The sequence below is a fragment of the Trichosurus vulpecula genome, chromosome 2 (assembly GCF_011100635.1).
Source record: "Trichosurus vulpecula isolate mTriVul1 chromosome 2, mTriVul1.pri, whole genome shotgun sequence".
NCBI classification, from domain to species: Eukaryota; Metazoa; Chordata; class Mammalia; order Diprotodontia; family Phalangeridae; genus Trichosurus; species Trichosurus vulpecula.
In genome coordinates this window covers 165,029,308-165,042,990 of record NC_050574.1, presented here as the reverse complement: position 1 = coordinate 165,042,990, position 13,683 = coordinate 165,029,308, and the positions used below count along the sequence as shown (strand labels likewise).

At 37.5% G+C, this 13,683-nt stretch overlaps 1 protein-coding gene across 1 annotated transcript; it reads left to right on the top strand.

Moving 5' to 3' along the window:
* The first annotated feature begins 9,592 nt into the window (after positions 1 to 9,592).
* Positions 9,593 to 10,571, top strand: PATE4 (prostate and testis expressed 4). The gene is made up of 3 exons (XM_036743989.1): positions 9,593 to 9,641; positions 9,917 to 10,090; positions 10,423 to 10,571. The coding sequence occupies exons 1-3, from the start codon at positions 9,593 to 9,595 to the stop codon at positions 10,569 to 10,571; spliced, it is 372 nt and encodes a 123-aa protein (XP_036599884.1).
* The last annotated feature ends 3,112 nt before the right edge of the window (positions 10,572 to 13,683 follow it).

Genomic DNA, 13,683 nt, shown 5'->3' with positions numbered 1-13,683 from the left:
CAAGCATGTTATAGAAAACTTTACTACAAATACTGCTGGTGTTCAGTTAGAATTAAAAGACTTTGGGAGAATGAAATAATGTGAATACAAGTGGAGTGAATCATGTTACATGGGACTTACACTTTTCCATTACTCCTAGATTTAAACAAATATTCAAAAATCAACACAAACTCTGTGTTATCAAAATATTGCAGCTGCAGGAAAGGCAACTTTAAGTGAATAACTAGGGGGAAAATCAGGTCCTGGCAGAGGCAAACAGAAGTGAGTTTTTAGTTTGCACTTTAGTAAAGCTCCTTTATATCTGGCTGACCAAGAACCAAGTGCAAGGACAACCACATTCTCTGCTTCTTTTGGCCACAATGTGAAAGAAGAAGTCATCTTTTGAAGATGTTTAAGTAAATAAAGCAATTCTCTTTATAAACAGTCAAATAATCAATTACTGGAATAAATAAACATTAACCCACATTTTTAACCAATCTTCTATGACATCTTACATATTTTTTCATTTTGGTGGCAAATTCCCAATTTTTAAGCTAAACAACACCAGTCATTTTTAAGAGTAAAATGAATAGCCACCAAAATATGAATATTCTTCTGTTTACTCTTTGGCTAAAAAACTCCCAAAATAAAACAAAAATAAAGGAAAAAGACAAAGAAAATACATCTAACACTGGTGATAAAAAATTGTCTTTTTACATTTAAAACAAAGTTATCATTTTAAAACTTGGCACATTTTATAAAAACAAGAGGTAATGTTGTAATAAAAACAGTGGTAGCCTAAACAGGCCACATACTGTTTGTGAACCCTGTGCAATAAAATACTTTAGAACTAGATAAATCTTACCACAAAGTAAACAAGAAAGAAGTTAAGGAGGTGAATAGAATTTTAGAAAAGTTAGATATGATAGACATCTGGAGAAAACTGAATGGGGATAGAAAAATATATACCTTTTTCTCAGTGGTACATGACAACTACACAAAAATTGATCAAGTATTAGGCCATAAAACCTCATAATCCAATGCAGAAAGGCAGAAATGTTGAATGCAGCCTTTTTAGATCCTAAAGAATGAGTGGGTTAAACAACAAATCATAGAAACAAGCAATAATTTCATCAAAGAGAATTACAATTATGAGACAACATACCAAAATTTATGGAATGCAGACAGAGTAGTTCTTAGGGGGAAATTTTATATCTCTAAAGGCTTACATGAATAAAGTAGAGAAAGAGGAGATCCGTGAATTGGTCAAGCAACTAAAAAAGCTAGAAAAAGAACAAATTTAAAACCTCCAATTAAATACCAAATTAGAAATTCTGAAAATCAAAGGAGAGATTAATGAAATTGAAAGTAAGAAAACTATTAAACTAATAAATAAAACTAAGAGCTGGTTTTATGAAAAAAACCCCAATAAAATCTATAAACTTTTGGCTAAGTTGATTAAAAAAAAAAGAAGACAATCAAATTACAAGTACTAACAATGAAAACCATGAATTTACCACCAAAGAAGACAATATTGCAGCAATAATTAGGAATTATTTTAACCAGCTGTATGCCAATAAACCTGACAATCTAAGTGAAATGGAGGAATGTTAATAAAAATATAAATTGCCCAGATTAACAGAAGAGGAAATAAAATACTTTAACCCCATTTTAGAAAAAGAATTTGAACAAGCTATCAATGAACTCCCTAAGAAAAAATCTCCAGGGCCAGATAGATTTACAAATGAATTTTACCAAACATAAAAGAAACAAACATAAAGAATAAGTAATTCCACTACTATATAAATTATTTGGAAAAATAACTGAAAGAGTCCTACCAAATTCCTTTTATGAAACAAATATGGCGCTGATACCTAAACCAGGAAGAGGCAAAACAGAGAAAGAATATTATAGACCAATTTCTGTAATGAATATTGATGCAAAAAATTTAAATAAAATATCAGGAAAGAGACTACAGGATTTTATCATGAGGATAATACACTACGACCAGGTGGGATTTATACCAGGAATGCAGGGCTGGTTCAGTATTAGGAAACCTATCAGTATAATTGACCATATCAATAACAAAATTAACAGAAATCATATAATTATCTCAATAGATGCAGAAAAAGCTTTTTGACAAAATACAGCACCTATTCCTATTAAAACACTAGATGACATAGGAATAAATGGAGTTTTCCTTAAAATGATAAGCAGTATCTATCTAAAACCATCAGCAAGCGTTATATGTAATGGAGATAAGCTAGAAGTATTCCCAATAAGATCAGGGAAGAAACAAGGATGCTGAATATCAGAGCTATTATTCAATATTGTACTAGAAATGTTAGCTTTAATAATAATAGAAGAAAAAAGAAATAGAAGGATTTAGAATAGGCAATGAAGAAACAAAACCATCACTCTTTGCCCATGATATGATGGTATACTTAGAGAATGATAGAGAATCAACAAAAAAAACAAACTTGAAACAATGAACAACTTTAGCAAAGTTTCAGGATATGAAATAAACCCACACAAATCATCAGTATTTCTATATATTACCACCTATGCCCAGCAACAAGAGGTAGAAAGAGAAATTCTATTTAAACTAACTGTAGACAATATAAAATATTTTAGCGTCTATCTGCTAAGACAAACTGAGGAACTATATGAACACAATTACAAAACCCTTTTCACACAAAGTCAGATCTAAATAAGTGGAAAAGTATCAATTGCTCATGGGTAGGCTGAGTTAATATAATAGAAATGACAATTCTATCTAAATTAATTTACTTATTCAGTGCCATACCAATTAAACTACCAAATGGTTATTTTGTAGAGCTAGAAAGAAATAACAAAATCCATCTGGAAAAACAAAAGGTCAAGAATATCAAGGGAATTAATGAAAAAAATGCAAAGGAAAGTGGCTTAGCCATATGTAATGGTAAGAAGGGTGGGACTTTTTTTTTTTTTTTTACTGTTTTCTCTTTTGGAATACTTAGGTAATCAAGTACCTTTGAGACTTGCCTTTCAAATGCGATGGCAAGTAAAGTGGAACTTTTTGCTGTTTTTTGTGTGAGTGCTTCTCAGCACTGAGTTAATCAAGTGCTTTTCATGAGTCTTGCCTTTGTTTCTTTGTCTAAATCAAGACTCTTTGATGACCTACTTAAGAAACAAGAAAGCCTAGTTTATGTGGGTTTGAGTCAAATGGTTGTAATGACCTCTGGCCCTGAGAAGGGCATATAAGATCTGAGGTTGGCGTTTTGTTTTGGGGCTCTCACTCACTAGAAGAGGGTCATGTGATTTGACCAGATGAGACTCTGGGTAGCTGTCATGGAGCCCCCTGGCTTTGAAAACCCAGATGTTGATGCTTCTGTCTCTGGGGACTGTATGTATAGCTATAGTTAGATGGTTAGAAGCCTGTCTATTGGTTTGTGTTTATTTGCTCTATTTATATAATGTATGCTTGTAATTTCTGTTTGTATGCTCTCTGAAGTCCAGAGTGCTGGCTTTTCCCCTTGAACTAAATGAATGATATATGTGTATTTAATTAAAGTAAGATTGTAAACCCCTTAAAGTTGCTTTCCTTAGAAAAGCAAATCAAAGAACCTGTGCTAGCAGCCCTCCTGTGTGCTGGTGTTATTGGACTTACACAGCTACACTAGTGGCAAGTAACATTGTTGTTACTCCATAGCAGAGCTAAAACTATATTATAAGACAGTAATCATAAAAACTATTTGGTACTAGCTAAGAAATATAGTGATAGGGGCAGCTAGATGGCACAGTGAGTAGAACATCAGCCCTGGAGTCAGGGGGACCTGAGTTCAAATCTGGCCTCAGACACTTGACACACTTACCAGCTGTGTGACCTTGGGTGAGTCATTTAACCCCAATTGCCCTGCCTTCCCCCCTCCAAAAAAAAGAAATATATATCAGCAGAATAGGTTAGGTACAGAAGACACAGTAGTCAATGACTATAGTAATCTACTATTTGACAAATCGAAAGACTCTAGCTCCTGGGATAAGAACTCACTATTTGACAAAAACTGCTGAGAAAACTGGAAAATAGTATGGCAGAAACTAGGCATAGAACAACATCTCACATCCTATAACAAGATAAGGTTGAAATGGGTACATGATCCATAGGTTCCTGAAGTGGGCACTGGAAGGATCAAGAAGGGCAGTAGTAGCCTTGGATGAAATTGTGGGAGTGGTGAAAGCATAAGACAAGAAGAATTAAGAATATTTTGAAAAATCATTTGTACATGTTTCATCTGTTGTATGACAGAGTTAAAGTTGCAGCGATTTTAGTATTTTCCAAGTAAGCACGCAAAATCCAAGTTATAACCAATCAGTGGTCAAGTCTGCTGACAGGTTTTAACAAGCAAGTGTTGGCAGGTGCCTGGAAGTCCAGCATGCATTCGCAGGAATATATGCATGTAATGACTTGTTTATAATACCATACTATATGGTTACATGATGCAATACTGCATCATCAAAATTTCAATTCAGGAAAACCCCCCACAAATTTACAATAAATTATTAAATTTAAGATGTATCATTTAAAAAATATTTTATATTTTTTGAAATGATGCAAATTTAAAAAAAAAACACTAAAGGGTTAAAGAAAGTTGATTTCTGAGGGGGGTGCTGAGTAATTTTTTTAAAAGGGGGCAGTAGGCTAACTAAGTTTGGGAACCTCTGAATTTCAGACATAGAGGGTGATACCATAAGTAAATCAGGAGAGTAAGGAAGAGTTTACCTGTCAGATCTGTGGAGAAGGGAAGAATTCATGACCAGACAAGAGACAGAGAACATTATGAAATGCAATTGGATAATTTTGGTGACGGTAAATTAATAAGTTTTTATACAAACAAAACCAATGCAACCAAGATTAGAAGGAAAGCAGAAAGCTAAGAAACAATTTTTACAGTCAGTGTTTCTGATAATGGTCTCATTTCTCAAATGTATAGAGAATTGAGTGAAATTTATAAGAATACAAGTCACTCCCCAATTGATAAATGGTCAAAAGATATGAACAGGCAGTTTTCAGATGAAGAAAGTAAAGCTATCTATAGTCATATGACATAATGCTTGAAATCACTATTGATCAGAGAAATGCAAATTAAAACAATTCTGATGTACCACTTCACACCTATCAGATTGGCTAATATGACAGAAAAGGAAAATGATAAATGTTGGAGGAGATATGGGAAAATTGGAAAACTAGTGCATTGTTGATGGAGTTGTGAACTGATCCAACCATTTTGGAGAGTAATTTGGAACTATGCCCAAAGGCCATAAAACTATGCATACTCTTTGATTCAACACACTACTAGATCTGTATCCCCAAGAGATCATAAAAAAGGAAAAGGATCCAGATGTACAAAAATATTTATAGCAGCTCTTTTTGTGGTGGCAAAGAATTGGAATTGTGGGGATGCTCACCAATCAGAGAACAGTTGAACAAATTGTGGTATATGAATGTAATGGAATACTATTGTTCTATAAGAAATGATGAGCAGGCAGATTTCAGAAAACCCTGGAAAGCCCTACCATAACTGATGTTGAGTGAAATGAGCAGAACCAGAAGAACATTGTACACAATAACAGCAGCATTGTGTGATGATCAACTTTGATAGATGTCACTCTTCTCAGCAATACAATGATCCAAGACAATTCCAAAGGCTCATGATAGAAAATGCTATTCACCTCCAGAGAAAGAAGTATGGAGTCAGAATGTAGATCGACAGGTACTATTTTTACTTTTTTTAGTTTTTGTTTTTCCTTTCTTGTGGTTTTCCCTTTTTGTTCTGATTCTTCTTTCACAACATGTTTAATGTGGAAATGTTTAACATGATTGTACATGTATAACCCATATCAGATTGCTTGTTGTGTTGGGGACGGGGAGGGAAGAGAAGGAGGGAGGGATGTTGAAATTCAAAAATGAATATTGAAGATATATGAGGGAGAGACTACATAGAATTTTCCAACTTGCTGCAAGAATATTTAAGTTTATTAAAAAATGAACAAATAACCTAGATCACCAAGGGGGAAGATTTTGGCAAAAATTATGTGACAATATGGGAGCAGAACATAGGCACAGCTTTCTTCTGGCAGAATACTTTGTCTTTCTCATGCCTAGGTACTTTGAAGGCTACTTGAAAGGATTTTTCTACTTCAAGTGCTTTTCCTCAGGCAAGCCATTTAGAGACCCAGGCATGGAACAAAGGAGGGCTGACTCTGGTCTCCTGCAGCCTCGGGCCACTCTTATCTCTCTGCAGGAAACATCATTTTAAGATAATCACTTGGGGACATGTCATGAAAGTGTCGATCCTCCCCTTGTAGTTGAGTCACTAAGAATAGAAACTACTTTGATGTTTCTAGGACTCTCTGTTCTTCTTGCCCAGAAGACCTTCACCTTCTTTCTTTATCCCTGTTCTGATCTTTCTTCAAATTCCACCTATGAAGCCTCATCAGTTTACGCCTTCTTGCTCTGCTCTTTCTTGGATCAGCATTGTAAAGGGAGCAACAACTAATATTCAGGAAAGTGAGGTCTATACCTGGCTCTGCCATTGACTTAAGCAAGCTTGAGCAAGTCATTTAACTGAGACAAATCTGGGACCTTCCTTCCTAGGCAAAGAGAGGATTTACAATGGGAATTATATCAAATGAAGGTAATAGACAAACATAATGTTAATTTTTAAAGAATTGCATGTTTTTAGGGAAGCTCACTATTCCAAAAGATTCCTAATGTGTGCTAAATAATGATGATAATGATAATGATGGTGACTGTGATGGCAACAGTGATGATGGTGATGAGATCATGACCATAGAAGGATGATAGACTTAGTGATCGACATGGATGCAAAGAAAGAGAAGACATATTAGTGTAACACATTTTTGCTTGCTATAAAAATTTAGCACCTCCTGAACACCTAGCAAGACATGATTTGATAGCTAGCAACATATAGCAAAAGCTCATAACTTTCTTGGGCTGATAGACAATTTTATACTATAAATACAGACCTTAATATATCATTGAGAACTCAACCAATAAATTGTCTTGGATTCAGAGCTTACTGAAGAATAAATTGTTGCCCACAATTGCCAGGATGTAACACCAGTCCATAAAAACTTTAAAAAATATAATGCACTACTGAATACTCTTTAAGCTCCAAGCTATATGGAATGAAAAAATTAAGATATAGAGATCTAGCAGAGGAAATCAAAATCATATGACAATAGGGTGAATTATAAATCTTCCCTACTATCCTGTTTGCTAGTAGAGTTGTACTATAAATGCTTTCAATTAGCCTGAGGTGAGCTTACGTCCAAATGTTTTTTATTCATCTATAGAAAGCATCTATTTTATGCATCTTTGTAACAATCCCTAGACTATTAAATATAAAATAATTATATCAGGATAGCAACTTGTTCCAGTAACATTTTTTATCTGCACCTCATTGTAAGAGATAAGAATGAGACAGTAATGATAATAAGTTTATAGAGATGGAAGGATTTATGATGCCTATCAAAGATCAAGTCATTGCCCCAGAAATTACAAGAAGATTTTCATTAAGAAGCCCTTCTCAGTGATCAGGGAAGATTTTAATAATGATAGGTAGCATCTATATAGTGCTTTAAAGTTTGCAAAAGGCTTTACACATGTTAACCTATTTTATTCTCACAACAACCCTAGCAGGTAGGTATCCTCATTCTACAGATGATGAAACTGAGGCAAATAGAGGTGAAATGATCTGAGGTAGGATTTGAATTCAGGTCTTCTCGATTTCAGGCCCAGAGCTCTATCCACTATGCCAACTAGTTGTGCTGGAAACTGTGAGCTATATCACTGGAAGTTGTAAAAATGTATCACCTCCTGAATGTCTAGGAAGACATGACCCTGGAGCAGGGATGCACTGGAAACTGCTCATACTGGCTCCATTCTAAATTTTCAGGGTGAGTATTTACACCTCTGAAATCAGTAAATGTTAGAAATTAAGGCTTAATTTATTCTTTTGTTGGTTGTTTAGACTTAAGAAAGTGATGGAAAAATGTTAATGAAAATTTCATTTAAAGGGTGTTTTGGGTACATTCTCCCCTCACCCCAAACTCTGGAGTGCCAGTCATTAAACATTTACTAGTACACCCCTGCCAAGGAGCCAGAATTACATGACAAATTGCCATACTGCCGTTACTGACCTTAAAATACCTTTAACGAATAAACTGTCTTGGAACAGGAGCATCCCCAGCAAAACCATTATCCACTTTTGCCTGGACATAACATTAATCCTTAACAAATTAACAAACAACATTTAAAATAGAACCACACCAAATACTCATAATATCTAAAGATATGGAGAATGAGAAGCTTTCCAAATATAAAGACCAAGCAGAAGAAATCTTCCTCATCTTATCTGCTTCTACCGTTGTCCTGATACTGCTCAAAGTGAGCTTACAAAGGAGGAGCTTATATCCCCCAACTTTGATTCAATGACAAAAAACCAGATTATTTTATCCACCTCCATAATAGCCTGCAGGAACATTATATATAAAAATGATATCAGGATAGCAGCTCATCCCAATGCACCATTTTTAAAATCTGAATTCCACTAAAAAAATACAAGATCGTCGTAACTGGCACTTACATAGTGCTTCAGGGTTTATAAAACTCTATACATACTTCATGTCATTTTGCTCTCACAATACAACAGCTTTGTAAGGTAGGCACTATAAATGTTGTCATCCCCATTTTATACATGAGAAAGCTAAGTTAAGCAGTAAGCACTGACTGGCTAGAAATTATCTTTATAAAGAAATTTGACCCTAAATTTCCTGTTAAGAGGAGGCTCAGGACTAGTTGAGACAAAGGGGAAAGGATGAGGGGTCTCCTGCTCTGTTGTTCCTATGTGTCCCTGCAAAGTGGAACAACCCTTGACCAGCTTGCTCATTGGGACATATACCAGGTGGCAAAGAAAACTGTGCTAATAGTTCTATCATAGTGTCCAAGTTACCCAGTGCTCCTGGGTCACGACAACTGGAGGGGTCCAGAGCTAGCAATCTAAGCTAGCGAAACCTCTTTTGTAAAATGAAGGGTTGGGATTAGGGGATCCCTAAGGTATAAGGGTCTATAAAGTACAAGGATAACATTTTAGGACTCTTATTATAAGACTGAACCCTTGGTGCTGCTGGGCTGGTCTACTCAGCTAGGATGCAAGTTCTTTAGAGGAAACTCACGTCTTAGATGTTTGTATTTCCTACAACATAGTATAGGGCTGGGCACCATAGGTGTTCATGAAATATTCAGTGATGGATTCTGATTCTACCCTCTTACATCTCCAAGAGTGAGGGGCCCTTAGAAAAGGAGATAGGTGAGGTGGAGGCATGGGAGGGCAACCCAGAAGAGAACCAGTTAGAAAGAGCTTAGATTGGCTCTTTCTCTGCCTGCTCTCCTCCCCCACCTACAGCCTAAGGAGTTATAAATTCTGGGTTCCTGGAAAGTAGGTCTGCCTGAAGCATTACTCCAGGATCTGCCTTGACCCAGATTCTTTCTGGTCACCTTTTCATTGAGCTCTCCCCTGGCTTACCTGCTAGGAACCAGCGGAGGCGTAAAATGGACAAACTGTTTCTACTGGGCCTCTTTGCACTCTACCTCTCCAGGGGTGAGTCTTGGGATGGGATGCTGGGAATGTTGCATTTGACTCTCCTTCATTTCTCCCTTAGGCCCAGGGCTGACCTGTCAGGTCAAGGGTGACAATCCTTCCATGTTTCATCATTTTCCTCAGTCACCTTCTATTTTCTTGGCTCCTGTTCTTCTTCCCCTACCCCTAAATAGGTCTAGATTCCTGCTAAAGACTGAGCTCAGCTGCACATGGGGGTAGGACAGAAATGAGGGATCCAAAGGTGGTACCATAACATGATCTGTGTTGCCTTCAAGATGGGGAGTCATCAATGAGTTTTCTGAGGCCAACTGAAATTGTATTGGAAGGTGTCGCATGCCATGTCTGCGGAAGATTTGTGAAAGGCCGTTGTTTGAATAGTGAGGATAAATGTGTGAAGGAGATACCATCTGCATGTGAAGCTAAAGTGTTTTTCACGATTGTCAATAACGGTAAGGAAGCCAGTGTACCAGTTCCTACTGCTCTGGGCCTGGGTAGGGGAAGAGGGTGCCCTTCCCTATATGAGTCCTGGGGGCCTTTTGCCCTGGGGAGAAGTGATGTTATTAGCCATAGGTTTTCACTCTTTCTAGTTTAGGTAAACTGGGTTGAATTCAAGAAAGGGCAAGAGGAATCCTCAGAAAGGGCTTCCCTTCATGGAGACACTTATTGTAGAACCGTGGCTTTCAAGTTCAGGGCTTAGGTGTGGGATTTGAAAATCCCTCTCTTTAGTTTATGGTTTGGAACTGAGGAATGTCTTCCAAGTTGGCTCCTTCTTCTTTCCCAGTGTGGAAGGAAATTTATGCCATATTGAATTGCAACTCAAACTGCAAGGAAACTCAAGGTGTAGCCAAAGGGATGCAGTTTAAGATCTTTTGCTGCGACAAGGACTTCTGCAACAAACCTCGATATAAAAGCAAGATAACTGAGCAATAGAAAATTGTCTGTCACTTGGATGGTTTTGCTATCCCCAGTCCCTTATCTCCTTCATTCTCCCACCTGCTCCCAGTGTCTGCTCCTTCCCCATTAGGCTTATGATGGGCTCTGGGGATGGACTATGCAGTCTTGTTATGAATGGAGGAGAGACTACTTTTAACCCTTCCCCACTTGACTCAAATTACATCATATGGACACTGTGGGGTTCAGAGATCCAAGCATGATATTTATCACTGAGCCTCTACTTCCCTTCTTCAAGCAAGAAACAGATTTCTGAGCCCAGACCATGGGGTAAATCCAACCATGGCTCTACAGAAGTTAGGCTGTGAGTGAAGAATTTATCAATAAAAATTCAAAATAATTTCCCTACCTTGGTCCTAGTCTTCTTGTTACCTTCAGCTTCTATCATAGCAGAGAAGCTAGTATGGGAGAGATGTGGAGGGGAATAAAGATCCAGAGTTTACATAGTTGGTGAGTAAAGTTTGTGCTCCAATCAGTGTGGCTGTACCATCAGTCCCATCCTTTTTGTCTGTTACACTTCATCCTGATCTAGTCTCACCTGTGATTGGCCAGGATCTTATGATCTCTGAGAAAGGTGTACTAGAGAAAATTGGAAAGGATCCAGAAGTTATTGTCAAGAATGCACCTGTCACTTACTTTGTGACAGTGTCATAACTTATCCAATCCTTTATCGGACACAGTATGTAAGACCTCAGGCAGATTTTAGTACTGTCCAACGTACAACACTTTGGACACAATCCTGCTCATGTTCTGGGTTTAAGGACTCTCTATTTCCTATCTCTCTTTCCATCCCCCTGACTGAAGAGTATATTCAGGGTGGTACAGACTGATTAGGCTGGTGCTATGTGTCTTTAAAGAAATAACTAAACGGGAAGGGGGCCAGATCTTTGCTGCTCAAACACAGACTCTTTTGAATATTACCCATGAACGTCTTGTCCTATGTTCTTCATTAAGCAAACATGGATGGAGTCCTCTTCTGGGAAGAGGGGCATGGCTTAAATTCAGATTCTTGTAAATGTAAAGCAGAAGGCTAGATTGGATTGGTACTGGGATTTTTTAGAGTGCCTCCAGAAGCCTAAGATAAGTGGGTGCAAGAGCGGAGATTTAATCAAGAAGTCAAAGCTGGATATGGGCTGTATCAGAGGAGTCTGTCTGATTCAATCTCTTTCCCTAAAGTTTCAATCTTTTGTTGTCTCTGCTTGTGTTCCTCACATATCCCTGTGGTAGTGTGTTGGAGCCAGATCTGGCACACTTAGTCCTCACTAAATGAGGTTTCCCCCCAGATTATCTTCCTTGATATCAAGTGCAAAGCTTAAGGAATGATATAAATTGAATGCCTCAATTGATTTTAGGGTACACATAAGTCTTCCATTTTCTCTTCTGAGCCTAAATCCTTTACAGACTACTTGGTATTAGAGATATGTTCTTTCCTGAGTTGATTATCTCCTATACAATGCATTCTTCCTGTCTGGGCAAAACTCCCCTAAGTAATCATTGACTACAGGTACTGCAGTGCGTGAGGTGAGTGCGATAAATAAACAAGGATGGAAACCATACTTTATGTAGAAGGGCATATTCCAGACATAAACAGAGTCATAACAAAGATCTCAGTGGGCTACAATAGAGTGATCCAGAAATTCTGATGGTAGGAGGCATAACCATAGAGATATTGTTCTAGGGCATGCTACAGGCTCTTTGACAGATCCAGACCTGCACAACATGGCATTAGGTAGAAGCCAAAGTTAAAACAGGCTAAACTTCTTTGGGCTACAGATAGGTGCAAAATAGTCCACCAAACCTGTGCCTTCAACCATCTCCAGCCTTAGAAAATGGTATGGCAGGTAAGCTAGTGCCTTTCATTCGTCACTGGCACCACATGTACAAGATATTCAGTCATGAGAGTTTCTACTTTTGTAATAGAAATCATAAGTGAATTAAAGACTCCTCCTTATCTTTCTCCTCCTCTTTATCTTTCTCCTCCTCCTTTTCCTCCTCTTCCTCCTTCTTCCCTCCATTACTACTAGTGAAATGTATATAAAGATTACATAAAAATTACTTTATTCCACCATGATCCCTTGATAAAGACACATGAGCCCTTTGTGTCGTGACTTCTTTTCCTAGATATTTGCTTAATGTCCTTTTAAATAATATATCCTAGATTTTGCTAGGAATAGAAGCCAGACTTGTGGGTCTATGTGAAGATCACATCCTATTCTCTTTTTTGAAAATTTAGGTATTTTCCATTTTTCTAATCTGTGATTTCTAAATTCAATTACAAGTATTTCAATAAACATCTGAGTGTAAACCAAGCAGGGATTAAAAAGACAAAATAATTTCCTTGTCTTCAAGTGGTTTGCATTCTTCTGGGGGGAATACTATGTACTTTTTTAAGGGAGGAGTATCAGACCTGGGACTTTAGTAGTTTAGAGAACCTGGAGTGAGGAATTCCTTCCACCTATTCAGACTGGCACCTGCCCTGCAACTTAGAATCTTAGAAGGTTCCCTCTATAGATGCAGATATATATCTATAAACTGATTGATAACAAAGTAATTTTTAAGAGAGAATACCAACAAATGGGGGAAGGGTCAGGATAAGTCTCATATAGAAAGTGGCCCCTGATTTATGTTTTAATAGAAGCTCAAGATTCTGCTAAGATGGGTGAAACCAAGATGGTAGAGTAAAGGCAAAGTACTTACTTGACCCCTTCCAAATTTCTCTCCAAACAAACTTAAAATAATTCCTACAAATGACTTTGGAGCATCAGAACCAACAAAATGGGGTAAAACAATTTTTCAGCTAAGGACAACTGAGAAGATCAACAGGAAAGGTCTGCATTATTGGGGTGAGAGTTGAGTACAGTCAAGTGCAGGCCATGCCCTGGCAAGTCAGCAGCAGGCTTCAGGGGTGATTGAATTGGCAGTGGTGGCATCTGAGGCTCTTAGCCCACAGACAATAGAAGGGATGGACAACTGGTCTGAAGGATGTTACAAGGGACACTTTGCTACCACTGGTTGTAAGACTCTGTTGCATTGCCCAGAAGTGGTTCCTAGTCCTGGGATGAGGAAGAGTGGGTAGCCTGGTCACAGTTCC

Excerpts from the sequence above, each read along its gene's own strand:
- PATE4 (XM_036743989.1), top strand. The coding sequence starts at position 9,593 with ATGGACAAACTGTTTCTACTGGGCCTCTTTGCACTCTACCTCTCCAGG. Across the intron at positions 9,642-9,916 it reads TGCACTCTACCTCTCCAGGG|ATGGGGAGTCATCAATGAGT; the intron begins GTGAGTCTTGGG and ends GTTGCCTTCAAG. Across the intron at positions 10,091-10,422 it reads TTTCACGATTGTCAATAACG|TGTGGAAGGAAATTTATGCC; the intron begins GTAAGGAAGCCA and ends CTTCTTTCCCAG.